The sequence below is a fragment of the Cyanistes caeruleus genome, chromosome Z, assembly GCF_971803275.1.
Source record: "Cyanistes caeruleus chromosome Z, bCyaCae1.hap1.1, whole genome shotgun sequence".
In the NCBI taxonomy this organism is placed as follows: Eukaryota; Metazoa; Chordata; class Aves; order Passeriformes; family Paridae; genus Cyanistes; species Cyanistes caeruleus.
Window position 1 is genome coordinate 81,374,294 of NC_141732.1, and position 27,960 is coordinate 81,402,253.

General features: G+C 36.9%; 1 protein-coding gene across 32 annotated transcripts in view; it reads left to right on the forward strand.

The window, feature by feature from the left end:
- The window catches only part of TCF4 (transcription factor 4), a 151,292-nt gene that overhangs the window by 92,630 nt on the left and 30,702 nt on the right, over nt 1-27,960 (forward strand). For 20 of the 32 annotated variants that reach the window (XM_086869147.1, XM_086869135.1, XM_086869141.1 and 17 more), the window contains 2 exons: nt 10,838-10,964; nt 12,420-12,469. In XM_086869147.1, the coding sequence (XP_086725273.1) occupies nt 10,838-10,964; nt 12,420-12,469 (177 nt within the window). Of the gene's footprint in view, nt 1-10,837; nt 10,965-12,419; nt 12,470-24,333; nt 24,527-27,960 lie in introns of those variants that run through there. The other 12 variants (XM_086869137.1, XM_086869145.1, XM_086869150.1 and 9 more) reach the window with 5 other exon arrangements.

Below are 27,960 nucleotides of genomic sequence, written 5' to 3' on the forward strand. Positions count from 1 at the left end.
AAATCCTGGGTGTTTTTCCCATGGAATTTGATCCCTAAAATCCCAGAGAGAGGGAAAAGCTCGGGCTGTGGGAATTCTGTGAGGATGATGAAGTCAGGGCATCAAACCCCGGGAATTTTTCCCTGGAATTGAATCAAACCCCGGGAATTTTTCCCCTGGAATTTGATCCCTAAAATCCCAGAGAGAGGGAAAAGCTGGGGCCGCGGGAATTCCGTGAGGATGACGAAGTCAGGGATCAAACCGCGGGGAATTTTTTCCATGGAATTTTCACTTCCGACCGAACGATCCCCGACCTCTCCCCCCCCCAAAAATCCCGGGAAAAATCCAAAAAAAATGGAAAAAAGGCGGGAATTGGGAATTGCTGGGAGCAGGTGCGGAGCGGGTTAAGGCTCAGCCTTAATTGGCCTATTTAAGCTCATTTGCATATGAAAGGAGCAGCCGGGAGCGCCGGCGCTGATTGGAATTTCGATTAGGGAGCGCTAATTACGGCTCCCAAAAAAAGTTGGGATTGGGGAAGGGATTTTGGGGGGAATTTATCCCGGATTTCCATGGGGGGAATGGAAGGGGTGGGAGGGAAAAATGGGAATGGGGAGGGAAAATGGGAATGGGGAGGGAAAATGGGAATGGGGAGGAAAATCCGGGAATTCTGATGGATTTATTGGGATAAAAAATGGGAATGGGGATGAAAATCCAGGAATGGGGAGAAAAATCTGGGAATGGGGAGGAAAATCCGGGAATTGTGATGGAATTCTTGGGATAAAAAATGGGAATTGGGATGAAAATCCGGGAATTGGGAGAAAATCTGGGAATGGGGAGGAAAATCTGGGAATTCTGTCGGATTTATTGGGATAAAAAATGGGAATTTTGATGGATTTATTTGGATTAAAATCTTGGAATTCTCTTGGATTTATTGGGATAAAAATCTGGGAATTGGGATGAAAATCCGGGAATTCTGTCGGATTTATTGGGATAAAAAATGGGAATTCCTGTTGGATTTATTGGGATTAAAATCCAGGAATTCTTCTTGGATTTATTGGGATAAAAAATGGGAATTCTGATGGATTTATTAGGATAAAAATCCAGGAATTTTGTTGGATTTATTGGGACAAAAATCCTGGAATTCTCTTGGATTTATGGGGATAAAAAAACTGGGGATTGGGATAAAAATCTGGGAATTCTGATGCATTCATTGGAAGAAAAACCCTGGAATTTTGTTGGATTTATTGGGATAAAAATCTGGGAATTGAGATAAAAATCTGGGAATTTTGATGGATTTATTGGGATAAAAATGGGAATTCTGATGGATTTATTTGGATTTAATTCTGGGAATTCTCTTGGATTTATTGGGATAAAAATCTGGGAATTGGGATGAAAATCCGGGAATTCTGATGGATTTATTGGGATAAAAATTGGGAATTCTTGTTGGATTTATTGGGATAAAAATCCTGGAATTCTCTTGGATTTATTGGGATAAAAAATGGGAATTTTGATGGATTTATTAGGATAAAAAAATGGGAATTCTTTCGGATTTATTGGGATAAAAATCGGGAATTCTTCTTGGATTTATTGGGATAAAAAAACTGGGAATTGGGATAAAAATCCTGGAATTTTGATGGATTTATTGGGATAAAAATCCGGGAATTCCTTTGGATTTATTGGGATAAAAAACCAGGAATTGAGATTAAAAAAATGGGAATTCTCTTGGATTTATTGGGATAAAAAATGGGAATCTTGATGGATTTATTGGGATAAAAATCCTGGAATTCTCTTGGATTTATGGGATAAAAATCCTGGAATTCTTTTGGATTTATTGGGATAAAATCCGGGAATTTGCTTTATTGGGATTTAAGGATTTAACCCCTCCCTTCCCAGAATCCCAGGAGTTTGGGGGATTTTTGGGATATTTTTTAGGGGATTTTTGGGATATTTGGGGGGGATTTTTGGGGGATTTTTTGGGGATTTTTGGGATATTTTTTAGGATATTTTGGGGGATTTTTGGGATATTTTTGGGGGATTTTTTGGGGATTTTTGGGATATTTTTTAGGATATTTTGGGGGATTTTTGGGATATTTTTGGGGGATTTTTGGGATTTTTTTGGGGGGGTTTTGGGGATTTTTTTTGGGATATTTTGGGGGATTTTGGGATTTTTTTGGGGGGTATTTTTGGGGGATTTTTGGGATATTTTTGGGGGATTTTGGGGATATTTTTGGGATATTTTTGGGGATTTTTTGGGATATTTTTTGGGGATTTTTGGGATATTTTTGGGGATTTTTTGGGATATTTTTGGGGGATTTTTGGGATATTTTGGGGGGATTTTTGGGATATTTTGGGGGATTTTTGGGATATTTTTGGGATATTTTTTGGGATTTTTTGGGGATATTTTTGGGGATTTTTGGGGGATTTTTTGGGGATTTTTGGGATATTTTTGGGATATTTTGGGGGATAATTATTAGGGATATTTGGGATAATTATTAGGGATTTTTGGGATTTTTTTTGGGATTTTTGGGATATTTATTAGGGATTTTTGGGATAATTAATTGGGATATTTAATTAGGATAATTAATTGGGATAATTGGGATAATTATTTGGGATATTCGAGATATTTCTTTGGAATATTTGGGATATTTGGGGGGGATATTTGAGATATTTAATTGGGATATTTAATTGGGATATTTAATTGGGATAATTAATTGGGATATTTGGGATAATTAATTGGGATATTTGGGATATTTAATTGAAATAATTGGGATAATTATTTGGGATATTCGAGATATTTCTTTGGAATATTTGGGATATTTTGGGGGGATATTTGAGATAATTAATTGGGATATTTAATTGGGATAATTAATTGGGATAATTAATTGGGATATTTGGGATATTTCCCATCCCTCGAGCCCCGTTCCCGTCTCACATTCCCAAGGAATCCAACATTCCCCGCTATTATTGATACCGGATCAATAATATTGATTGGATATCGATTTTATATCGGTTTTATTATCAGTTTTATATTGATTGGATATCGATTTTATATCGGTTTTATTATCAGTTTTATATTGATTGGATATCGAGTTTAATATCAACTTGATATCGGATTTATAGCAACTTTATATCGATTTTATTGCGATTTTATATTGATTTTATACCACTTTTATATCAATTTGATATCGATTTGATATCAGTTTTATATTGATTTTTATATCAATTTGATACTGATTTTATATCAATTTGATATCAGTTTTATATCGATTTTTTATCGATTTTATCTCGATTTTCTATCAATTTTATATTGATTTGATACCACTTTTATATCAATTTGATATCGATTTTATAGCAATTTGATAGATTATATACCCATGATATCGATTTGATATCAATTTGATATCAATTTGACATTGATCTCAATTTTGTACCAATTTGATATAAATTTTATAGATTTTATATCAATTTGATATGGATTTAGTACCGATTTTATATCAATTTGATATTGATTTGATCTCAATTTGATATTGATTTGATATGGATTTGGTATGGATTTTATATCAATTGTACATAGATTTTATATTGATTTGATATCAATTTGATACCGTTTAATATGGATTTTATATCCATTTGATATCAATTTAATATCGATTCAGTATCAATTTGATATCAATTTTTTGACATTGATTTGATATTGATCCGATATCGATTTGATATCAATTCGATATCAAGTTGATCTTGATTTGCGATTGATTTGATATCAATTTGATATTGATTTTATTTTGATATTGATTTGATATCAATTTGATAGCTGCAGGGTTTAACCATTTGTGGGTGTTTAACGTATGGAGTGAATAATAATTAATATTTAATTGATTAGCCATTAATAATTATGTAGAGAGTTAATTGGCTATAAATAATGAACCTATGATTAATACATAATAAATTTTATATATAGAAAATAAATCTGATATAAAATAAATTCCATATAAAATGCATTCTATATGATACAGTAATAAATGTATATCTGTAATATATATTATATATTATATATAATATATGTTAATATAATATATGTTAATTAAAATATATGTTTAATAAAATATAATAATATAATATAATATAATAATAATATAATATAGTATAATATAATACAATATAATATATAAAAATAATATAATATATATTTAATATATTTATATGTTTATTATATAAGTGTAGAATAATTCATAATTAATTCTATATAAATATAAAATGTGCATAAATATATGTGTATCATTATTAATATTTAATAGGTTAACATTAATAATTAATATATTTATATAGTTCAATATGAATAATGCACCAATGTTTAAGACATTATATATTATATATAATACATTCTATATATAATATATTCTATATAAAATAAATTTAATATAAAATGCGTTCTATACACGATTTAATACATGGAGTGAATAATAATTAATATTTAATAGGTTATACATTAATAATTAATGTATTTATATCATTCATTATAAATGATGCACCAATGTTTAATACATTATATATTATATATAATACATTCTATATAAAATATATTATATATAAAGTACATTCTATAGAATACAGGATTTAATACATGCTGTATATAATAATAATAATAATAAATTATGCATTAATAATTAATAGGAATGCATGATATCATTAATTCATTATAAATAGTGCATTTATATTTAATACATTATATATATGAAATATATTCTATATAAAATACATTCTATAGAATACAGGATTTAATACATGATGTATATAATAATATTAGGTTATACATTAATAATTAATATAAATACATTATACACTTAATTCTTTATAAATAATGCATCTATGTTTAATACATAATATATATAATACATTCTATATAAAATACGTTCTATATAAAATATATTCTATATAATACACTATTTAATGCTTGATGTATATATAATACATTATAATTAATACATTGTAATTAATAATTAATTATGTGAATAAATTCATAGTATTAATACATATACAATATATTTAATGTATAATATAAAACATATATTGTGTATTCTATATGAAATACATTCTATATAATCCACTATTTAATGCATGATGCATATATAATAATTATAATTAATGCATTGTAATTAATAATTATATGAATACATTCATATCATTAATAAATATATATACAATGTATTTAATGCATAATATAAAATATATATCATGTATTCTCTATCAAGTCCATGATATATAATACACTGTTTAATATATGGAATATATATAATACACTTTATTTGATACATTGTAATTAATAATTAATTATATTAATACATTCGTATCATTAATAAATATATATCCAACATATTTAATTCATCATATGAAACACATATAATGTATTCTATATGAAATACATTTTATATAATGCACTATTTAATACATGGGGTATATAATGCACTATAATTAATGCATTGTAATTAATAATTAATGACATTAATTCATTCTGTTAATCTATAATTGATATATTGCATATAATGCATTTTGTGTTTAATACATCATGTCAAATATATATAATACATTTTATATAACATACATGATAGAATATAATACACTATAATGAATACATTATGCATTAATAATTAATTCGATGAATACATATTTAATTATATTAATTATCTTAAGATATTCTATAATCAATACATTTATAGAATGCATTTTGTGTTTAATATATAATATATTGTATGTATACTGTATTTTATAGCAAGTACATAATATATAACACAACACTGAATTTGTTAGGGATATATAATTAAAACATTAATAATTAATTATTAATACATTCTATTAACAGATTCATTAATTGATACACGGTTTATCATGCATTCAGTGTTTAATACAGTATAAAATATATATAATGTATTCCATAGCAAGTACATGATATATAACACATTGAATTCGTTAGGAATATATAATTAATACATTAATAATTAATTATTAATACATTTTATTAACAGATTCATTAATTGATACCTGGTTTATCATGCATTCAGTGTTTAATACAGTATAAAATATATATAATTTATTCTATAGCAAGTACATGATATATAACACTAAACATTGAATATATAATTAATGAGAATTAATTCATTAATAATTAAATATTAATACATTCTATTAATAGATTCATTAATTGATACCTGGTTTATCATGCATTCAGTGTTCAATACATAATATCTATTCCATATATCATACATTCTATATCATATATATGATACATAAAATATATATGACACACTAGTTAATGTATATATATCAATTATAATTATTAATACATTCTAGAATTAATTCAATATAAATAATGAGTCACTCGATAAATCCATATTATATGTTCTATATAAAACATAACCTACAGAAATATTCGATGTATACATAATACATTCTATTTAATGCATTGAATCTATAATGTGTGGCCTATATTTAATGTGGAATATTTTATATCATTTATTATGAGCTAATATTAATTAATATTTCATATGAATGCATTCTATATATTTATATGTTATATAATATATCTATGTGATATTTTTATGTATTATATAGATAAAATATGTATGTATAATTACATATATGTATAATATATATTTATATTTAATATATATAAAATGTAAAAATTGGTTCTATATGATACATTTTGTTTAATACACAATATACATTATATAAAATAGCTTCCATATAAAATACAGAACAATACATGGTACATATATAATATATGTGTGGTTTATATATTACACATATACATTATATATATATTATAAATATATATAATATACTTATTTAACACATGCTATATTACATACATTCAATTTAATTCCATATACATGAACAATTATATAATTGTCTTTATAGGAACACATTCTATATATTCTATATGTTCTATTCTCTATATACTTAATTTTATAGTATTTATATATGTTACATGTGTTTATATGTGTTATATATTTAATGTATATAAAATATTTATATGAATATATTCTATATATCATATATATTCCAGATATAATGTATATTCCATATATAAAATGCATATATAATATTTATATGAGCACATTCTACATATTATGTATATTATATATATAAAATATATATATGTTTTATATATAAGAGATATATTAGCACATTCTATTTATTCTAGATACATATTCTATATATCAAATGTATATATATTTCTATGAACACATTCTATATATGACATGTGTTATATATAATATATATGTTCTAGATATAAAATATATATATTAGGACATTAAATTATTAAATATTAATAGAACTTATATAATACATGTATATTCAATACATTAAATATCAATACGTAATATATAATATATAATAATATAATATTATATTATATAATAATATATAATATATAATACAATAATATATAATATAGTATTGATTATACATTATTACGTGCCATGAATAATTCATTCTATAGAATGCATTCCATATTATTCCATTATAGAAATACATTATGTATAGAACACACATTATTTAATCCATTCTATATTTAATCCAATAAATATTAAACGTTATTACATTCCATAATTAATTCATTCCATAGAATGTATTCTATATTATTCCATTATATAAAGCATACATTATGTATAGAATGCATTCTGTGTATGACACATTATAAATTAATAATTATACATTAATGCATTCCATAATTAATCCATTGTATATTTAATAAATATTAATAATTATCCATTATTACATGCCATGAATAATTAATTATATGCAGTGCACTCTATAATGTCACATTCTATACATTATGGATAGAGTACACTCTATTTAAAATGCCAATAATTAGGAATACATTCTAATTAACCCATTGTATATTTAATACATTAAATATTAATAATTATCCATTAATACACTCCATGAATAATTAATTATGGACAACGCATTCCATAATGTTGCATTCTATGCATTATATATAGAATACATTCTAATTAATCCACTGTATATTTAATCCATTAAATGTCGGTAATTAGGAATACATTCTAATTAATCCATTATATATTTAATCCATTAAATGTCGGTAATTAGGGATACATTCTAATTAGCCCATTGTATATTTAATCCATTAAATATCAATAATTATCTCTGATTCCGTGCCATGAATAATTCATTCTATAGGTTGCATTCCATATCTTTACATTCTATAGATACAGCATGCATAGGATACATTCCATTTAATACATTGTATATTTAATCCATTGAATGTTAATTATAGATGATTACATTCCATGATTAATTAATTCGATACAATGTATTCCATATTATTACACGATATAAATAATATGTTCAATATATAGAATGCACTCTAATTAATCCACTGTACATTTAATACATTTAATGGCAATAATTAGGAATGCATTCTAATTAATTCACTGTACATTTAATACATTAAATAGCAGTAATTAGGAATGCATTCTAATTAATGCACTGTACATTTAATACATTAAATATCAATACATTAAATATCAATAATTAGGAATACACTCGAATTAATCCATTGCACATTTAATACATTAAACATTATTAATTGGGAATACATATTAATTAATCCACTGTACATTTAATACATTAAACATTATTAATTGGGAATACATATTAATTAATCCACTGTACATTTAATACATTAAATATTATTAATTGGGAATACATATTAATTAATCCACTGTACGTTTAATACATTAAACATTATTAATTGGGAATACATATTAATTAATCCACTGTACATTTAATACATTAAACATTATTAATTGGGAATACATATTCATTAATCCACTGTACGTTTAATACATTAGATATCAATAATGCCATAGGGGTATGTTGTATCAATAATTCGATATAAATATCAATATATATAAAATATATATAAAAATATAAAAATTATATCAATTATACAATGTATTAATAGATAAAGATAAAGTGTATTTATATATATATATAAATATATCAATATATAAATATATCCATGTATTTGTACATATAGTGTCAGGATTTATTATATATAATATAAATATAGTATATAGTGTATGGAATATACTACATATAACATATAATGTATATAATATATAATGTATAATATATAAAGTATAAAATGTTAAATGTAATAATGATATAAAATAATGTATAGAATATAATATATACTATATATAAAATAAATATCTATAGTATCAGGATACATTCTGTGTTTATTAGCTGGTGCATATAGATCGTTCTATAGGATTAATTAATTAGCAATTAATCCGTTCTCCATCAATTTCTTTTCAATTTTATCAATTACGAATTAATAATTATATTAATTAATATTAATATTTTATTGTAAATTGTGTTTCAAATTCTGTATTTATATTTTAAATGATAAATTGATAATTTTTTATTGTTAATTCTATTAGAGGCTTTATATTTATATCACAAATTATAAATGAATAATGATAAATTATAAATTGCGGATTTTCTGTTTATATTGGAAATTGTAAATTGATAATTAAGCATTGTAAATTTTATTGCAGACTTTGTATTATAAATTATAAATTAGTAGTTAAGTATTATAAATTGTATAGTAGGAATTATAAATCAATTATTATATACTATAAATTATATTACGAGATTTATATTAAAAATTATAAATCAATTATTATAAACTATAAATTATCTTAGGGGGTTTATATTAAAAATTATAAATTAAATATTATATATTATGAATTAAATTATGGATTCTATATTCTAAATTATAAATATTAATTTTATTTTTTTAATTTTTTAATTTAAAAGTTTTATTTTTTTTTAAGTTTTTAATTTTTGTAGGTCTCAATTAATGAACGATGCTTTAATTTATCCATTAAATAAAGGGATCATGGGAATGGGGAAGGGATCCGGAGGGGATCCCATGGATCCGGTGGGGATCCCAGGGCCAGGAATGGGGAGGGGATCCCGGGGATCCGGAGGGGATCCCAGAGCCGGGAATGGGGAGGGGATCCAGAGGGGATCCAGTGGGTCCAGAGGGGATCCCAGAGCTGGGAATGGGGAGGGGATCCTGGAAATCCGGAGGGGATCCCAGAGCTGGGAATGGGGAAGGGATCCCAGAGCCGGGGATGATCCCGGAATTGCCGGGTTGGGAATGGGGAGGGGATCCTGGGAGAGAGATCCGGTGGATCGGGAAGGGATCCCAGGGTTGGGAATGGGGAAGGGATCCCAGGAATGAGACGGGATCCCAGGGCCAGGAATGGAGAAGGGATCGCAGGGATCAGGAAGGGATCCCAGAGCTGGGAATGGGGAGGGGATCCCGGGGATCCGGAGGGGATCCAGTGGATGGGGATGGATCCCAGACGGGGCCGTGTTCCCTCCCGCAGCAGAGCCTGCTGGGCGGGGAGATGGATCTGGGGGGATCCCGGGAATGGGGAGGGGATCCGGTGGATCCGGAGGGGATCCAGTGGATGGGGATGGATCCCAGACGGGGCTGTGTTCCCTCCCGCAGCAGAGCCTGCTGGGCGGGGAGATGGATCTGGGGGGATCCCAGGGATCCCGGGAATGGGGAGGGGATCCGGTGGATCCGGAGGGGATCCTGTGGATCCGGAGGGGATCCCGGGGATCCAGTGGATGGGGATGGATCCCAGACGGGGCCGTGTTCCCTCCCGCAGCAGAGCCTGCTGGGCGGGGAGATGGATCTGGGGGGATCCCGGGAATGGGGAGGGGATCCCGTGGATCCGGAGGGGATCCAGTGGATCCTGTGGATCCAGTGGATCAGGATGGATCCCAGACGGGGCCGTGTTCCCTCCCGCAGCAGAGCCTGCTGGGCGGGGAGATGGATCTGGCCACGCCCGGAGCGCTGTCCCCCAGCAAACCGGGATCCCAGTTCTACCAGTACGGGGGCAGCGCCCGCCGGAGACCCCTGCACGGCTCCTCCGTGGGTGAGTCATTGTCCCGGAATTCCTAAAAATCCCAGAATTCCCAAAAATCCCAGGATTCCCAAAATTCCCAGTGTTCCCAAAAATCCCAGTGTTCCCAGTGCTCCCAGTGACCCCTGCACGGCTCCTCTGTGGGTGAGTCATTGTCCCGGAAATCCCGGAATTCCCAGAATTCCCAAAACTCCTAAAAATCCCAACATTCCCAAAAATCCCAGTGCTCCCAGTATCCCCAGTATTCCCAACTATTCCCAACTATTCTCAGCATTCCCAGTGCTCCTGGTATTCCCAGTATTCCCAGTATCCCAAATATTCCCAGTGTCCCCAGTATTCCCAGCATTCCCAGTGCTCCCAGCATTCCCAGTATCCAGAGTATTCCCAGTATTCCCAGAAATCCCAATATTCCCAGTGTTTGAGTATTCCCAGCACTCCCAGTATTCCCAGTGCTCCTGGTATTCCCAATATTCCCAGCAATCCCAGTGCTCCCAGTATCCCCAGTATTCCCAATATTCCCAACTATTCCCAGTGCTCCAAGTATTCCCAGTACTCCCAGTATTCCCAATATTCCCAGAAATCCCAATCTGTTCAGTGTTTGAGTATTGCCAGTACTCCCAGTGCTCCCAGTATTCCCAATATTCTCAGTATCCCCAGAAATCCCAGTATCCCCAGTACCCCCAATATTCCCAATATTCCCAGTGCTCCCATCATTCCCAGTGCTCCCAGTATTCCCAGTGCTCCCACTATCCAGAGTATTCCCAGTACCCCCAGTATTCCCAGTATCCCCAATATTCCCAATATTCCCAGTGCTCCCAGCATTCCCAGTGCTCCCAGTATTCCCAGTGCTCCCAGTACCCCCAGTATTCCCACTCTTCCCACTATCCAGAGTATTCCCAGTATTCCCAGCATTCCCAGTGCTCCCAGTATTCCCACTATTCCCATCATTCCCAGTGCTCCCAGTACCCCCAGTATTCCCAGTATCCAGAGTATTCCCAGTATTCCCATCATTCCCAGTGCTCCCAGTATTCCCAGTACCCCCAGCATTCCCATTATTCCCAGTATTCCCAGTACCCCCAGCATTCCCACTATTCCCATCATTCCCAGTATTCCCAGTACCCCCACTATTCCCAGTATCCAGAGTACCCCCACTATTCCCAGTATTCCCAGTATTCCCATCATTCCCAGTATTCCCATCATTCCCAGTGCTCCCATCCCCTGAATTCCCGCAGGAATCCCATCCCCATTTTTCACCTCTGGAATTCTCCATCCCCTCCCGCCCTTTCCTTCCTTCCCGACCCCCCAAAATTCCGGAAAAAAAAATTCCCTTATTTTCCTAAAATCCCGATTTTTTTAACCCTTTCCTTCCTTCCCGACCCCCCAAAATTCCAGGGAAAAAAAGAAAAAAATTCCCTCTTTTTCCTGAAATCCCGATTTTTTTAACCCTTTCCTCCCCGTTCTTTCCAGAAGTTCAGACAAAGAAAGTCCGGAAGGTTCCTCCGGGTTTGCCGTCCTCCGTAAGTAGCGCGGATTCCCCTCGGGATGACGAAATTCGGGAATGGGAATATCGGGAATATCCAATCCCAGAGTTTTGTTTTGTATTTTTCCCGGGAATTTTTTCCCGGGTTTTTTATTTCCCGGGATTTTATTCCCAAAAAAAAAAAACGGCTTTAAATTAAATTAAATTAAATTAAATTAAATTCCCGAAAAAAAATAAAAATAAATCCGGGATTTCCCGTTAATTCCCTAATTAAAAAAAAAAAAAAAATCAATCCTCATTTGCATATCTGATTATCGATCTGGGCCTCATTTGCATACGGAGATCCCCGATCGATCCCTCGGGAATTTTTTTTTTTTTGCCTTTTCCCGGAGAAAAATCTGCGGTAATTAGCGGTAATTAACGACTAATAGGGGAATTTGAAGGGATTAATATCGGGAGAGGGACAGGGATTTATGGGAAAATCCTCGGGAATTTGGCAGCGGGAAAACAAAAAAGGCGGGAACGGAACTAATTCCCGGCTTTTCCTCGTTAATAAACGGCTCGCTAATTAATGAAACGTAATTAAGCGGAGAGGGGAAACGGCCTCGGAATGCTGGGGGGGGGAGGGGGGGTCGTTAAATCCGGGGAATTCCCGCTTTTCCGGAGGTGGAAAATTCCGGGAATTCCCGAATTGGGAATGGTTTCCCTTCAAAGGAAGGTCCCAAATGGGGAATTTCGGGATTGGAAGCGGAAATGCCGGGAATTCTTGCAGGGTTTTGTGGGAATTTCAGTATCCCGGTTATTCCTGGATGTTTGGATCCTTTTCCTCTCTCCGAAATTCCCGATTTTTCCGGGAATTAGGGAATGAGAATCCCTCTGCTGCCAGGCAAATCCTGCTGGAAATTCGGGAATTGCGGCTGGAAATTTAAAGATTCGGGGATGGTTTTCCTTTCCCAGATCTCCGGAATTTGGGATTTCCTTTGGAACGTGGGGACAGCGGGAATATTCCAGGGATTTCTGGGATTTGAGGCGGGGATCGGGAAAACTGGGAATTGCAGGAATTTACTTATTCCCGTCGGGATCGGGATTTTATTCCCGGCTCCCGAAATCCCGGATTCCGAAGGGATGGGGATGGGGATGGGGTCATTCCCGGAATTCCTTCCCGCTATCCCGTCCATCCACGGCCTCTGGCACCGAGAGCGGGAACAGAACCGGGATCTGGGAGCAGAACCGGGAATAGAACCGGGATTTGGGAATAGAACCGGGAACAGAACCGGGATTTGGGAATAGAACCGGGATCTGGGAGCAGAACCGGGAATAGAACCAGGATTTGGGAGCAGAACCGGGAACGGAACCGGGATTTGGGAATAGAACCGGGATTTGGGAATAGAACCGGGAACAGAACCAGGATTTGGGAGCAGAACCGGGAACAGAACCGGGATTTGGGAATAGAACCGGGATTTGGGAATAGAACCGGGATTTGGGAATAGAACCGGGGTTTGGGAATAGAACCGGGATTTGGGAATAGAACCGGGGTTTGGGAATAGAACCGGGATTTGGGAGCAGGAGCTGCTCCCATTCCCAGTCTCCATTCCCACTTTCCCATCCCCATTCCCAGTTCCCATTCCCAGTTCCCCATTCCCAGTTTCCCATCCCCATTCCCAGTTCCCATTCCCACTTTCCATTCCCAGATCCCCATTTCCACTTTCCCCATTCCCACTTTCCCATTCCCAGTTTCCCATTCCCCATTCCCAGTTCCCCATCCCCCATTTCCCTTTCCCATTCCCAGTTCCCCATTCCCAGTTCCCCATTCCCAGTTTCCCATCCCCATTCCCAGTTCCCCATTTCCCTTTCCCATTCCCAGTTTCCCATCCCAGTTTCCCATTCCCATTCCCAGTTCCCCATTCCCAGTTCCCCATTCCCAGTTTCCCATTCCCAGTTCCCCATTCCCAGTTCCCCATCCCCCATTTCCCATTCCCACTTTCCCATCCCTTTCCCCCTCTCTCTCTCTCTCCCGTCTCCATTTGGGATTCCTCCGGAGGATTTTTTCTCTCTTTTCGGGAAAACTCTCCGCTCTTCCCTCCTGACCCCGGAGCATCTGTTAGGAAAATTCATTCCCGTTTTTTTTCCCATCCCCTCCCTTCCCGATATTCCGTTGGCAGCGGGAAGTGTGAACGGCGCTCGGATGCGCCGCCTGCTATTTCGGGCTATTTACGCTCACCTCTCGCTTCCCGGGGGAAAAGCGTGCCGGGAGTTTATTCCCGGGAAAAAACAGCTTGCCTGCGCCATGTGCTTCCCGGGACAGTGAAAAGAACAAATCCCGGGAAACGGCGCCGCTCCCAAAACCCGGAATGGCTTTTCCATCCCCTCCCCTCCCCCCCGTGCCGCCGCCAGACGGAATTCCCGGAGCTTCTCCGAAGGGAATGGGAGAGGGGAGGGGGGGTGGGATTGTGGGGGCGGGAGAGGCTGGGATCGGGATCCGAGATTCCGGGAATGGATCGGGATCGGAAATCCCGGGAATGGATCAGGGTCGGAGATTCCGGGAATGGATCGGGATCCGAGATTCCGGGAATGGATTGGGATCGGAGATTCCGGGAATGGATCCAAGATTCCGGGAATGGATCGGGATCCGAGATTCTGGGAATGGATTGGGATCGGAGATTCCGGGAATGGATCGGGGTCGGAAATCCCGGGAATGGATTGGCATTGGAAATCCTGGGAATGGATTGGGATCAGAGATTTTGGGAATGGATTGGGATCGGAAATCCTGGGAATGGATTGGGAAATTCCAGGAATGGATTGGGATCGGAAATCCCGGAAATGGATTGGGAAATTCCAGGAATGGATTGGGATCGGAAATCCTGGAAATGGATCGGGATCAGAGATCCCGGGAATGGTTTGGGATCAGAAATCCCAGGAATGGATTTAGATCAGAGATTTTGGGAATGATTTGGATTGGGATCAGAGATCCTGGAAATGGATCGGGATCGGAGATCCTGGGAATGGATTGGGATCGGGATCAGAGATTCCGGGAATGGATCGGGATCAGAGATTTTGGGAATGGATCGGGATCAGAGATTTTGGGAATGGATCGGGATCCGAGATTTTGGGAATGGCTGGGATTGGGATCCGAGATTTTGGGAATGGCTGGGATTGGGATCAGAGATTTTGGGAATGGATCAGGATCGGGATCAGAGATTCCGGGAATGGCTCGGGATCGGGATCAGAGATTTTGGGAATGGCTGGGATCGGGATCAGGCTCCAGAATTCCGGCCATTCCCAAGCAGAAGCGGATTCTCCATGGAAATGGGGCTGGCCGGGAATTGTGTGGGAAAGGGAGGAAAAGGAAATCAGGAAATAAAGAAACTGAGAAAGAAATCAAGGAAATAAAAGGGAAACTGAGGAAATAAAAGGGAAATCAAGGAAATAAAAGGGAAACTGAGGAAATAAAAGGGAAATTAAGGAATTAATAAGGAAATCAAGGAAATAATGAAGGAAATTAAGGAAATAAAAGGGAAACTGAGGAAATAAAAGGGAAACTGAGGAAATAAAAAGGAAATCAAGGAAATAAAGAAGGAAATTAAGGAAATAAGAGGGAAATTAAGGAAGTAAAAAGGAAATCAAGGAAATAAAAGGGAAACTGAGGAAATAAAAGGAAACTGAGGAAATAAAGATGGAAATCAAGGAAATAAAAAGGAAACTGAGGAAATAAAAGGGAAGCTGAGGAAATAAAAGGGAAGCTGAGGAAATAAAAAGGAAACTGAGGAAATAAAAAGGAAACTGAGGAAATAAAAGGGAAGCTGAGGAAATAAAAAGGAAACTGAGGAAATAAAAAGGAAACTGAGGAAATAAAAGGGAAACCGAGGAAATAAAAAGGAAATCAAGGAATTTTTTGACCTCTCCCATCTTTTCCCACTTTTCCAGAAGCTTCCCATAAAAGCCCCCAACCCCCTCGGGATCCCCCGGAATCGCGGGAGCTCCGGAGAGGAGGAACCGCCGCCACCCCCAAAAAAACCCCGAGCGGAATTTCCATCCCGGATTCGGGAGAAGCAATTCCCATCGAGATTCCCGATTTTTTTTTCCCGGGAATATTTGGGGAATCTTTTTCCCAAAGATTCTCCCGGGAAAAAAAAAACTTCCCCTGTTTATTTTTTATTTATTTATTTTATTGGGAACGTTGAGTTTTTTTCCAAAGGGGGAAAAAAATTTAATTTTTTTTTTTTTTTTTTTGGAGAATCACCATAAGGGCTTCTTTGCATTTTTAATTTAGTAACTAACATATGAATACATTTGCATATTAATGAGTTGCAGATTAAATCATGCATACATAATTGCCTCCTGACTGTGTTTAATGTTCGTCAAAAAAATAAAAAAAAATATAAAAAAAATCCGAATCTTTCCAGCTCGGGGTTTTTTTGATGGATGGAGAAAAAGGGGGAAAAATTCCGATTTCAGCGGGAAGAGCGGGAATTCTCATCCCGGATCCAAAATTCCATGGGAAAAAAAACCAAAAAAAAAAAGGAGCTTCTCTCCCGTTTGTTTTTTGTGTTGTTTTTTTTCCCTTGGATTCGTGTTTTCCACGGAGCTCTTCTTTCCCCATTCATAATCATTAATGCATCTGCTAATTATCCCGGCATATGTCGTTTAACCCCTTCCCCGCCGCCTTCCCGGAATTCCGAGGGGGGTTTTTTTATTTGTTTTTATTTTTTTTAGGGAATTTTCTCTTTTTTATTTTTTTTTATCCTTTTCCCGTTGATGAATTATCCCGGGAATTATTTGGGGGATTTTATTCCCGCTAAAGATGTGGGAAAACTGGGATGGGAGATGGGAAAAATCTCGGAATTCCGTGGAGATCCGGAACGTTCGGGGGGGGGTTTGAGGAGAAAGGCGGGAATTTCTCCGTGGATTTCCAAGGAAAAACGATTTTCCCGGGAATTCCGGCTTCAGCCAGCCCTTAAATCCCGTTTGTGCCGTGCCGGGACCTCCCGGAATTCCCGGGATTTGCCGAAAGGTTTCTCCTCCCCTCCGGAATCTTTGGGGGAATTTTTGGGATAAATCCTTCCCATCCCAAATATTCCCAAGGAAAGGGCGGGATGGGAACGGACCGCGGCGCGTCCCGGTGCAATTCCGCCTTTTCGGGCTCTGCCCTCGGGAATTCCGGAATATTGGGGAATTTTGGGGGAATTTTGGGAATATTGGGGAATATTTGGGAATATTGGGGGTATTTCCATTCCTTATCCCATAAAGGAATTCCCATGGAATTTTATTTTCGGGATGAGTTTGGGATGTGAAACTCCCGGGTTGAATTCCCGGGATATTTTCCTTCGGATCCGAGTTGAAATCCATTTATTTCCATTCCTAAACTTTCTTAATTTTATATTTTTTAACTTTATTCTTTTTCAATTTTATTCTTTTAATTTTATTCTTTTTTAATTTTATTCTTTTAATTTTATTTTTTAATTATTTTTAAATTTTATTTTAATTTTATTTTTTAATTATTTTTTTAAATTTTATTTTAATTTTATTTTAATTTTATTTTAATTTTATATTTTAATTTTATTTTTAAATTTAATTTTAATGTTATTATTTCAATTCTATTTTAATTTTGTCCTTTTCATTTTATCCTTTTAATTTTATCCTTTCAATTTTATCCTTTTAATTTTATCCTTTTAATTTTATTCTTTTAATTTTATATTTCAGTTAATTTTTGAAATTAATTTATTTTATTTCAAATTTATTTCAACTTCCTTTCAATTTCTATTCTTTAATTTTTATTCTTTTAATTTAAATTTTTTTTTTCCATGTTTTTATTCCCCCTTTTTTTTTTTATTGGTTTTTTTCCCCCGGAAAATAGGAAAAAAAAGGAAATAAAAATAAAATCTCAATTTTTGGGGCTGTTTTGGGGCAGTTAAAGGGTTAAAAAATCTCCGTTTTTGGGGCAGTTAAAAGGTTAAAAATCTCCATTTTTGGGACAATTAAAAGGTTAAAAATCTCCATTTTTAGGGCAGTTAAAAGGTTAAAAAAATCTCCATTTTTGGGGCTGTTAAAAGGTTAAAAATCTCTATTTTTGGGGCAATTAAAAGGTTAAAAATCTCCATTTTTAGGGCTGTTTTTGGGCTGTTTTATTTAAATCCATAGGGTTAAAATCTCGATTTTTTTGGGCTGTTTTAAGGCAGTTAAAAGGTTAAAAATCTCCATTTTTGGGGCTGTTTTGCAGCAGTTTAGTTTCAATTCCCAGGGGTTAAAATCTAAATTTTGGGGCTGTTTTAGGGCAGTTAAACGGTTAAAAAATCTCAATTTTAGGGCAGTTTTTGGGGCAGTTTTGGGGCAGTTAAAAGGTTAAAAAATCTCCATTTTTGGGGCAGATAAAAGGTTAAAAAATCTCAAATTTTGGGGCAGTTTCATTTCAGTTCCTGGGGTTAAAATCTCCATTTTTGGGGCTGTTTCAGGGCAGTTAAAAGGTTAAAAATCTCCATTTTTGGGGCTGTTTTGGGGCTGTTTTGTGGCATTTAAAAGGTTAAAAAATCTCCATTTTTGGGGCTGTTTTGGGGCTGTTTTGTGGCATTTAAAAGGTTAAAAAATCTCCATTTTTTTGGGGCGGTTTCATTTCAGTTCCTGGGGTTAAAATCTCGAATTTTAGGGCGGTTTTGGGGCATTTAAAAGGTTAAAAATCTCCATTTTTGGGGCTGTTTTGGGGCAGTTAAAAGGTTAAAAATCTCCATTTTTGGGGATATTTTAGGGTAGGTTTTGGGGCAGTTTTGGGCCATTTAAAAGGTTAAAAACCTCCATTTTTGGTGCTGTTTTGGGCCATTTAAAAGGTTAAAAAACCTCAATTTTTGGTGCAGTTTTGGGGCATTTAAAATGTTAAAAATCTCCATTTTTGGGGCTGTTTTAGGGCAAGTTTTGAGGCTGTTTTGGTGCTGTTTTGGGGCATTTAAAATGTTAAAAACCCTCAATTTTTGGTGCTGTTTTAGTGTATTTAAAAGGTTAAAAATCTCCATTTTTGGTGCTGTTTTAGGGCAGTTTTGGGGCATTTAAAAGGTTAAAAATCTCCATTTTTGGTGCTGTTTTGGGCCATTTAAAAGGTTAAAAACCTCAATTTTTGGTGCTGTTTTAGGGCAGGTTTTGAGGCTGTTTTGGGGCAGTTTTAGGGCCATTTAAAATGTTAAAAATCTCCATTTTTGGTGCTGTTTTAGGGCAGGTTTTGGTGCTGTTTTAGGGCAGTTTTAGGGCATTTAAAATGTTAAAAATCTCCATTTTTGGTGCTGTTTTAGGGCAGGTTTTGGTGCTGTTTTAGGGCAGTTTTAGGGCATTTAAAATGTTAAAAACCCTCAATTTTTAGTGCAGTTTTGGGGCATTTAAAAGGTAAAAAATCTCCATTTTTGGTGCTGTTTTAGGGCATGTTTTGGTGCTGTTTTAGGGCAGTTTTAGGGCATTTAAAATGTTAAAAACCTCCATTTTTGGTGCTGTTTTAGGGCAGGTTTTGAGGCTGTTTTGGTGCAGTTTTAGGGCATTTAAAATGTTAAAAACCTCCATTTTTGGTGCTGTTTTAGGGCAGGTTTTGGTGCTGTTTTAGGGCAGGTTTTGGTGCTGTTTTAGGGCAGTTTTAGGGCATTTAAAATGTTAAAAACCCCCATTTTTGGGGCAGTTTTGGTGCAGTTTTGTGCCACTCAAACCGTTCAAAGCCCTCCACTCTTGGTGCGGTTTCAGTGCAGTTTAAAGCTCATTTCTCGCTGCTGTTTCCTTTCAATGCCCGCGTTCCAAGCTCCGTTTCTGGGCCCGATTTGCCTCTTCCAGGGCCGCTCCCGGCAGTTTTTTTGGGAATGCGGGGGGGGGGCAGCAGCTGCGCACAAAGCTGGGAGCGAGCCAGGAGCGCGGCCAGATGGCGGCGGGGATGGGGATGGGGATGGGGATGGGTGGGGAGTGGATGGGATTGGATTGGATGGGGATGGGGATGGGGATGGGTGAGGATGAGGATGAGGATGAGGATGGGGATGGGGATGGGGATGGGGATGGGGATGGGGATGGGGATGGGGATGGGTGGGGAGTGGATGGGATTGGATTGGATGGGGATGGGGATGGGTGAGGATGAGGATGGGGATGGGGATGGGGATGAGGATGAGGATGAGGATGAGGATGGGGATGGGGATGGGATGGGGATGGGGATGGGATGGGGATGGGGATGGGATGGGGATGGGGATGGGATGGGGATGGGGATGGGATGGGATTGGATGAGGATGGGAATGAGGATGGATGAGGATGAGGATAAGGATGGGGATGGATGAGGATGGGGATGAGGATGGGGATGGGATTGGATGAGGATGAGGATGAGGATGGGGATGGGATGGGGATAGGGATGGGATGGGATTGGATGAGGATGAGGATGAGGATGAGGATGGGGATGGGGATGAGGATGGGGATGGGGATGAGGATGGGGATGGATGAGGATGGGATGAGGATGGGGATGGGATGAGGATGAGGATGGGGATGGGGATGGGATGGGGATGGGGAGTGGATGGGATTGGATGAGGATGAGGATGGGGATGGGGATGGGGATGAGGATGGGGATGGATGAGGATGAGGATGGGGATGAGGATGAGGATGGGGATTGGATGGGGATGGGCACGGCCCCGCTCCTGCTCCTTCCTCCCGCATCCCTTGGCCTTTTCCTGCTTCCCTTCTTTTCTCTGCCCTTCTTCTTTCTTTCATTTTCCCTTTTTCCTTCTTTTCTTCGCCCTTTTTCCTTCTTTAATTTTCCTTTCCTTCTTTTCTCTGCCTTTCTTTCCTTCTTTTCTCTGCCTTTCTTTCCTTCTTTTCTCTGCCCTTCTTTCCTTCTTTTCTTTTCCCTTCCTTCCTTCTTTTATTCTCCCTTCCTCCCTTCTCCCTTTCCCTTTTCTTCTCCCTTCGCCTTCCTCCCTCCTCCCTTGGCCTTTTCCCTTTTTCTTTTTTTCTTTGCCCTTCTTTCCTTCTTTTCCTTCTTTTCCTTCTTCTCCCTTCCTCCCTCCTCCCTTTCCCTTTTCCTTCTCCTTTTCCCTCCTCTCTTTCCCTTTTCCCTCCTCCCTTTTCCCCTCTCCTTCTCTCTCCTTTTTTCCCTTCTCCTTTTTCCCCCTTTTCCTTCCTCCCTTTTCTTTTCCCTTCTCCCTTTTCCTTTTCCCAGCCCAGAAACTCGGGATGGGGACACGGAAACGGGGCTGGGGCGGGAAAGGAAAAGAAGGAAAAGAAAGGAAAGAAGGAAAAAAGGGGAAATTGAAACCAAAAAAGAAAATGAAGGAGAGGAAAGGGGGAAAGAAGGAAAAGAAAGAAAAGAAGGAAAAAAAAAAGAAATTGAAACCAAAAAAGAAAAGGAAGGAGAGGGAAAAGAGGAAAAGGAAAAGATTTTGGAAGGGAAAGATGGAAAGGGAAAAGCAGGGAAGGGGAAATCTGGGAATGAAAATGGAAACGATGAAAAAAGAGGGAGGAATTTGGGAAAGGAGGGAAAAAAGGGAAGGAGGAAAAGGAGAAAGTGAAGAAAACGGGGAAATGGGAAATGGGAAAGGGGCAGAAAGGAGGGAGGGGAGGAGGAAAAGGAGGAGGAAAAGGGAAAAGAGGAGGAAAAGGAGAAAGGAAAAAGAAGGAAAAACAGGGGGAGGAAAAGAGAATGGAAAAAATGGGGAAAAGAGGAATTAAAAAAGGGGAAGGGAAAAGAGGAGGAAAAAAGGGAGGGAGAAAAAAAGAGAAGAAAAAGAAATGAGAGGAGGGAAAAGAAAATGAAAGAAAAGAGGAAAGGAAAAAGGGGAGGAAAGAGGGAAAAGAGGAGCAGGCGAGAGGGGAAGGGGAGGAAGGAGCGGGAGAGGAGAAAAAAGAGGAGGAAAAGGGGAGAAAAAGGAGAAAAAGGGACAAGAGGAGCAGGCGAGAGGGAAAAGGGGAGGAAAAGGGGAGGAAAAGGGGAAAGGAGGAGAAAAAGGGGAGAAAAGGGGAGAAAAAGGGGAGAAAAGAGGAGGAAAAGGGGGAAAAGAGGAGCAGATGAGAGGGGAAAAGGGGAGGAAGGAGCGGAAGAGGAGAAAAGGGGAGGAAAAAAGGAGAAAAGTGGGGGAAAAGGGGAGGAAAGAGGAGAAAAGAGGAAAAGAGGGGCAGCAGAGAGGGGGAAAGAGGAGAAAAGAGGTGAAAAGAGGAGAAAAGTGGAGCAGGTGCTCGGGTGAAGGTGAGGAAGCAGCAGAAGAGGAGAGAAGAGGGAGAAAAGGAGGAAAACAGGAGAAAAGGGGTGAAAAGAGAATAGGGGTGAAAAGAGGAGAAAAGGGGTGAAAAGAGGAGAAAAGGGGTGAAAAGAGGAGAAAAGCAGAGCAGGCGCTCGGGGAAAGGGGAGGAAGCAGCGGAAGAGGAGAAAGAGGAGGAAAACAGGAGAAAAGAGGAGAAAGAGTAGGGCAAGCGCAGCAGCGCTCGGCTGAAGAGGAGGAAGCAGCGGAAGAGGAGAAAAGAGGGGGAAAAGAGGGAAAACAGAGCAGGAAAAGAGGAGAAAAAGGAGGAAAGAGCAGAAAAGCAGAGGCAAGCGCAGCAGGCTCGGGTGAAGAAGAGGAAGCAGTGGAAGAGAAAAGAGGGGGAAAAGAGGAGAGGAGAAAAGAGGGAAAACAGAGAAGAAAAGAGGAGAAAAGAGCAGAAAAAGAGGAAAAAAGAGCAGAAAAGCGGAGGCAAGCGCAGCAGGCTCGGCTGAAGAAGAGGAAGCAGCAGAAGAGGAGAAAAGAGGAGGAAAAGAGGAGAAAAGAGGAGAAAAGAGGCAGAAAGGGGAGGAAAAGAGGGAAAACAGAGCAGAAAAGAGCAGAAAAAGAGGAGAAAAGAGGGAGAAAGGGGAGAAAAAGAGGAGAAAAGAGGAGAAAAGAGCAGAAAAGCAGAGGCAAGCGCAGCAGGCTCGGCTGAAGAAGAGGAAGCAGCGGAAGAGGAGAAAAGAGGGGGGAAAGAGGGAAAATAGAGCAGGAAAAGAGGAGAAAAGAGCAGAAAAGCGGGGCCAAGTGCAGCAGGCTCGGCTGGAGAAGAGGAAGCAGCGGAAGAGGAGAAAAGAGGGGGAAAAGAGGGAAAAGAGAGAAAAGAGCAGGAAAAGAGGAGAAAAGAGGGGGGAAAGAGGAGAAAAGAGGGAAAACAGAGGAGAAAAGAGCAGAAAAAGGAGAAAAGCGCAGCAGGCTCGGCTGAAGAAGAGGAAGCAGCGGAAGAGGAGAAAAGAGGGGGAAAGGGGAGGAAAAGAGGGAAAACAGAGCAGGAAAAGAGGAGAAAAGAGCAGAAAAGCGGGGGCAAGCGCAGCAGGCTCGGGTGAAGAAGAGGAAGCAGCGGAAGAGGAGGAAAAGGGGAGGAAAGAGGCAGAAAGGGGAGGAAAAGAACAGAAAAAGAGCAGAAAGAGCAGAAAAAGGAGAAAAGCGCAGCAGGCTCGGGTGAAGAAGAGGAAGCAGCGGAAGAGGAGAAAAGAGGCAGAAAGGGGAGGAAAAGAGGGAAAACAGAGCAGAAAAAGAGGAGAAAAGAACAGAAAGAGCAGAAAAAGGAGAAAAGCGCAGCAGGCTCGGCCGGAGAAGAGGAAGCAGCGGAAGAGGAGAAAAGAGGGGGAAAAGAGAGAAAAGAGCAGGAAAAGAGGAGAAAAGAGGGGGGAAAGAGGGAAAACAGAGGAGAAAAGAGCAGAAAAAGGAGAAAAGCGCAGCAGGCTCGGGTGAAGAAGAGGAAGCAGCGGAAGAGGAGAAAAGAGGGGGGAAAGGGGAGGAAAAGAGGGAAAACAGAGCAGGAAAAGAGCAGGAAAAGAACAGAAAAAGAACAGAAAGAGCAGAAAGAGCAGAAAAGCGCAGCAGGCTCGGCCCGAGAAGACGAAGCAGCGGAAGAGGCGGCCGGGCGGGCGGCCGGGAGGAGAAGCGCAGGGCGGAGGGGAGGACACAAGGACGCTCCGGGCTGGCGCAGGAAGGGGCGGGCCGCTCCCAGTCCCGGTTATTCCCGCTTACTCCCGCTTATTCCCCGCTTCCCCGGTGCGGGGGGGAGGCGGAGCCGAGCGGAGCCGAGCGGAGCCGGGAGTTGCCGAGCGGTTCCGGAGCTTGCCGAGCGCACGATGTACTGCGCGTACCCCGTGTATTGCTACGGAGGGAAAGCGGTAAGAGCGGCGATCCCAAAGCTTTTCCCGAAGCTTTTCCAAAGCTTTTCCAAAGCTTTCCCAAAGCTTTCCCAAAGCTTTTCCCGACCTCGGCGACACCGCCGGCCAAAACTTTAGGGATAGAGGCAACTCCGGCAAAATCTTGCGGCGGTTGGGTTGTTTCGGGTGGCTTTTGGGGAAGATGGAAGGGAGAAAGTGGAAGGGGGAGGGAGGGAAGGGCTCGGTGTTTTCCATGGATGTGAAATTATTTGGGAATGTTGGGAAAGAGGAGTGCGGGGAAAAGGGAGAGGTTCCCGCTTTGGGAGCGCAGCTGGAATAACGGCAAGGGCTGGGATTCATTATTCCCATCCCGCTTTTCCATTGGAATTTTAGGGATTGGTCACAGCTCTTCCTCCCCCTCTCCTCCCCCCCTCCCTCCGGGCCTTTTGTTTGGGATATTTTTGGGAAGAATGCGCCGGCAGGATGTGGGAAAAAAAAATCCCAGGAAAAAAAAAAAAACTCCGGGAAGAGAGATCCAAAAATTCCCCCGGAGCTTCGTTCGCCTCGTCCCGTTCCGAAGGGTTTTATTTCTTTTATTTCATTTTATTTCATTTTATTTCATTTTATTTCATTTTATTTTTTATTTATTTTATTTTATTTTTACTTTTATTTATTTTGTTTTATTCTATTTTTTATTTATTTTATTTTATTTATTTTATTTTTATTTATTTTTTTATTTTATTTTACTTTATTTTACTTTCTATTTTATTTTTTATTTATTTCATTTTATTTCATTTTACTTTTTATTTATTTTATTTTTTATTTATTTCATTTCATTTTTATTTTATTTATTTCATTTTATATTTTATTTATTTTATTTCATTTTTTTTATTTATTATTTTATTTTCTTTTTTATTTTATTCTATTTATTTTACTTTATTTATTTCTTTTATTTCTTTTCTTTTATTTCTTTTATTCTATTCATTACACTTTATTTATTTCTTTTATTTAATTTATTCCTTTTATTTCTTTTATTCTATTCATTACACTTTATTTATTTATTTTATTTATTTTATTTTATTCCTTTTATTTCTTTTATTCTATTCATTTCACTTTATTTATTTATTTTATTTTATTTTATTCCTTTTATTTTATTCCTTTTATTTTATTTCTTTTACTCTATTTATTTTACTTTTTTTATTTACTTTATCTTATTTCATTTCATTTTATTTCATTCCATTTCTTTATTTTATTCAATTCATTTTCCTTCATTTCTTTTATTTCTCCTATTTTATTTTAGCCCAGATTTTATTTCATTTTTTATTATTTTTAAGAATTTTTTTTCAGGAGTTCTTCCCGTTCTTTTCCCCTCCCCAAAAGAAAAAAGTTCCCGCGGAGTTTGGGGAATAAAATCCGGGAATAAAATCCGGGAGAGCACCTGGAGAATTCCCAAAGCTCGGAGCAACTTCCCGGGATTTATCTTTCAATCTTTCTTTAAAGGATTTTAATTACATTTTAATTGCGATTTCCTTCGGCAATTTTCTTCCTTGGATGGAGATTTTTTATTTATTTATTTTATTTTTTGGGGGAATTCCCAAAGATCCGAGGGAAAGAATTCCCAAATAATCCTCGTGCGATTCCTGCTTTTCCTCCTCTCGCTGCCGAAACTCCGGGGACGTTTCGGGGTTTGTTTTTTTCTGGGAATAAACAAAAATAATTCCCAAAAAAAAGAAATCCGGGAAGGTGGAAATTCGGGAAAAGGAGGCCTGGAAAAAATTCCAGGTGGGATTTGCTGACGGGTTTTAATTCCTTTATTTTTATTATTTTCCTTTATTTTTATTTCCTTTATTTTTATTTCCTTTATTTTTATTATTTTCTTTCTTTTTATTTTCTTTATTTTTATTTTCTTTATTTTTATTTCCTTTATTTTTATTTCCTTTATTTTTAATTTCTTTATTTTTAATTCCTTTATTTTTAATTTCTTCATTTTTATTTCCTTTATTTTTATTTCTTTCATTTTTATTTCCTTTATTTTTATTTCCTTTATTTTTATTATTTTCTTTATTTTTAATTTCTTTAATTTTCTTCATTTTTATTTCCTTTATTTTTATTTCCTTCATTTTTATTTCCTTCATTTTTATTTCCTTCATTTTTATTATTATTTCCTTTATTTTTATTTCCTTTATTTTTATCTCCTTAATTTTATTTCCTTTATTTTTTAATCCCTTAATTTTTATTTCCTATATTTTTATTTCCTTTATTTTTATTTCCTTTATTTTTATTTTCTTTATTTTTATTCCTTTTTATTCGGAGTTTTTTTTTATCGGGATTAATTAATTTAATTCATTTATTCATTCCTGGTTTTCCCTAAAAATCCCCCGGAGCGCGAGGGAGGCGGAAATGGGAATTTTTGGGGTTTTGTTTTCCCTGGAATTTGGGGTTTTTTGGGATTTGGGGAAGGATTTCTTGAGCAAAACAAACAAAAAAAGGGAATTTGGGATGGGCCGAGCTGCGGATTCCCCCCGAATCCCGGAATTCCAGAGGATTCCCGGGAATCTGCGAGGGTTTGGGATTGTTCCCGTGGGAAAATCCATCGGGATGGGACAGGAGCAGAGGCTGAGGGATCAATCAATCAATCAATCAATCAATTAACCGATTAATACTGGAGATAAATCAATAAATGATCGATACTGGGAGGGAAGGGATCGATAGATGAAGAAAGGAATCAATCAATCAATATTGGAGTGAAATAAATCAGTAAATAATTGATCAATATTGGAAGGAAAGGAATCAATGAGGAAAGGAATCAATCAATACTGGAGAGAAATAAATAAATAAATAATTGATCAGTATTGGAAGGGAAGCGATCAATAGATGAGGAAAGGAATCAATCAATCGATATTGGAGTGAAATAAATCAGTAAATAATTGATCAATATTGGAAGGAAAGGAATCAATGAGGAAAGGAATCAATCAATATTAGAGAGAAATGAATCAATAATCAATATTGGAAGGGAAGCGATCAATAGATGAGGAAAGGAATCAATCAATATTGGAGTGAAATGAATCAGTAAATAATTGATCAATATTGGAAGGGAAGGGATCAATAGATGAGGAAAGGAATCAATCAATATTAGAGAGAAATGAATCAATAATCAATATTGGAAGGGAAGCGATCAATAGATGAGGAAAGGAATCAATCAATATTGGAGAGAAATAAATCAATAAATAATCGATAGTGGAAAGGAAGCAATCAATAAATGAGGAAAGGAATCAATATTAGAGAGAAATCAATAAATAATCAATATTGGAAGGAAAGGAATTGATTAAAGAAGTAGTAATCAATCAATATTAGAAATAAATCAATAATCAGTACTGGAAGGGATCAATAAACGAAAGGAATCAATCAATAATGCAGAGAAATCAATCAATAAATAATCAATCAATATTAAAAGG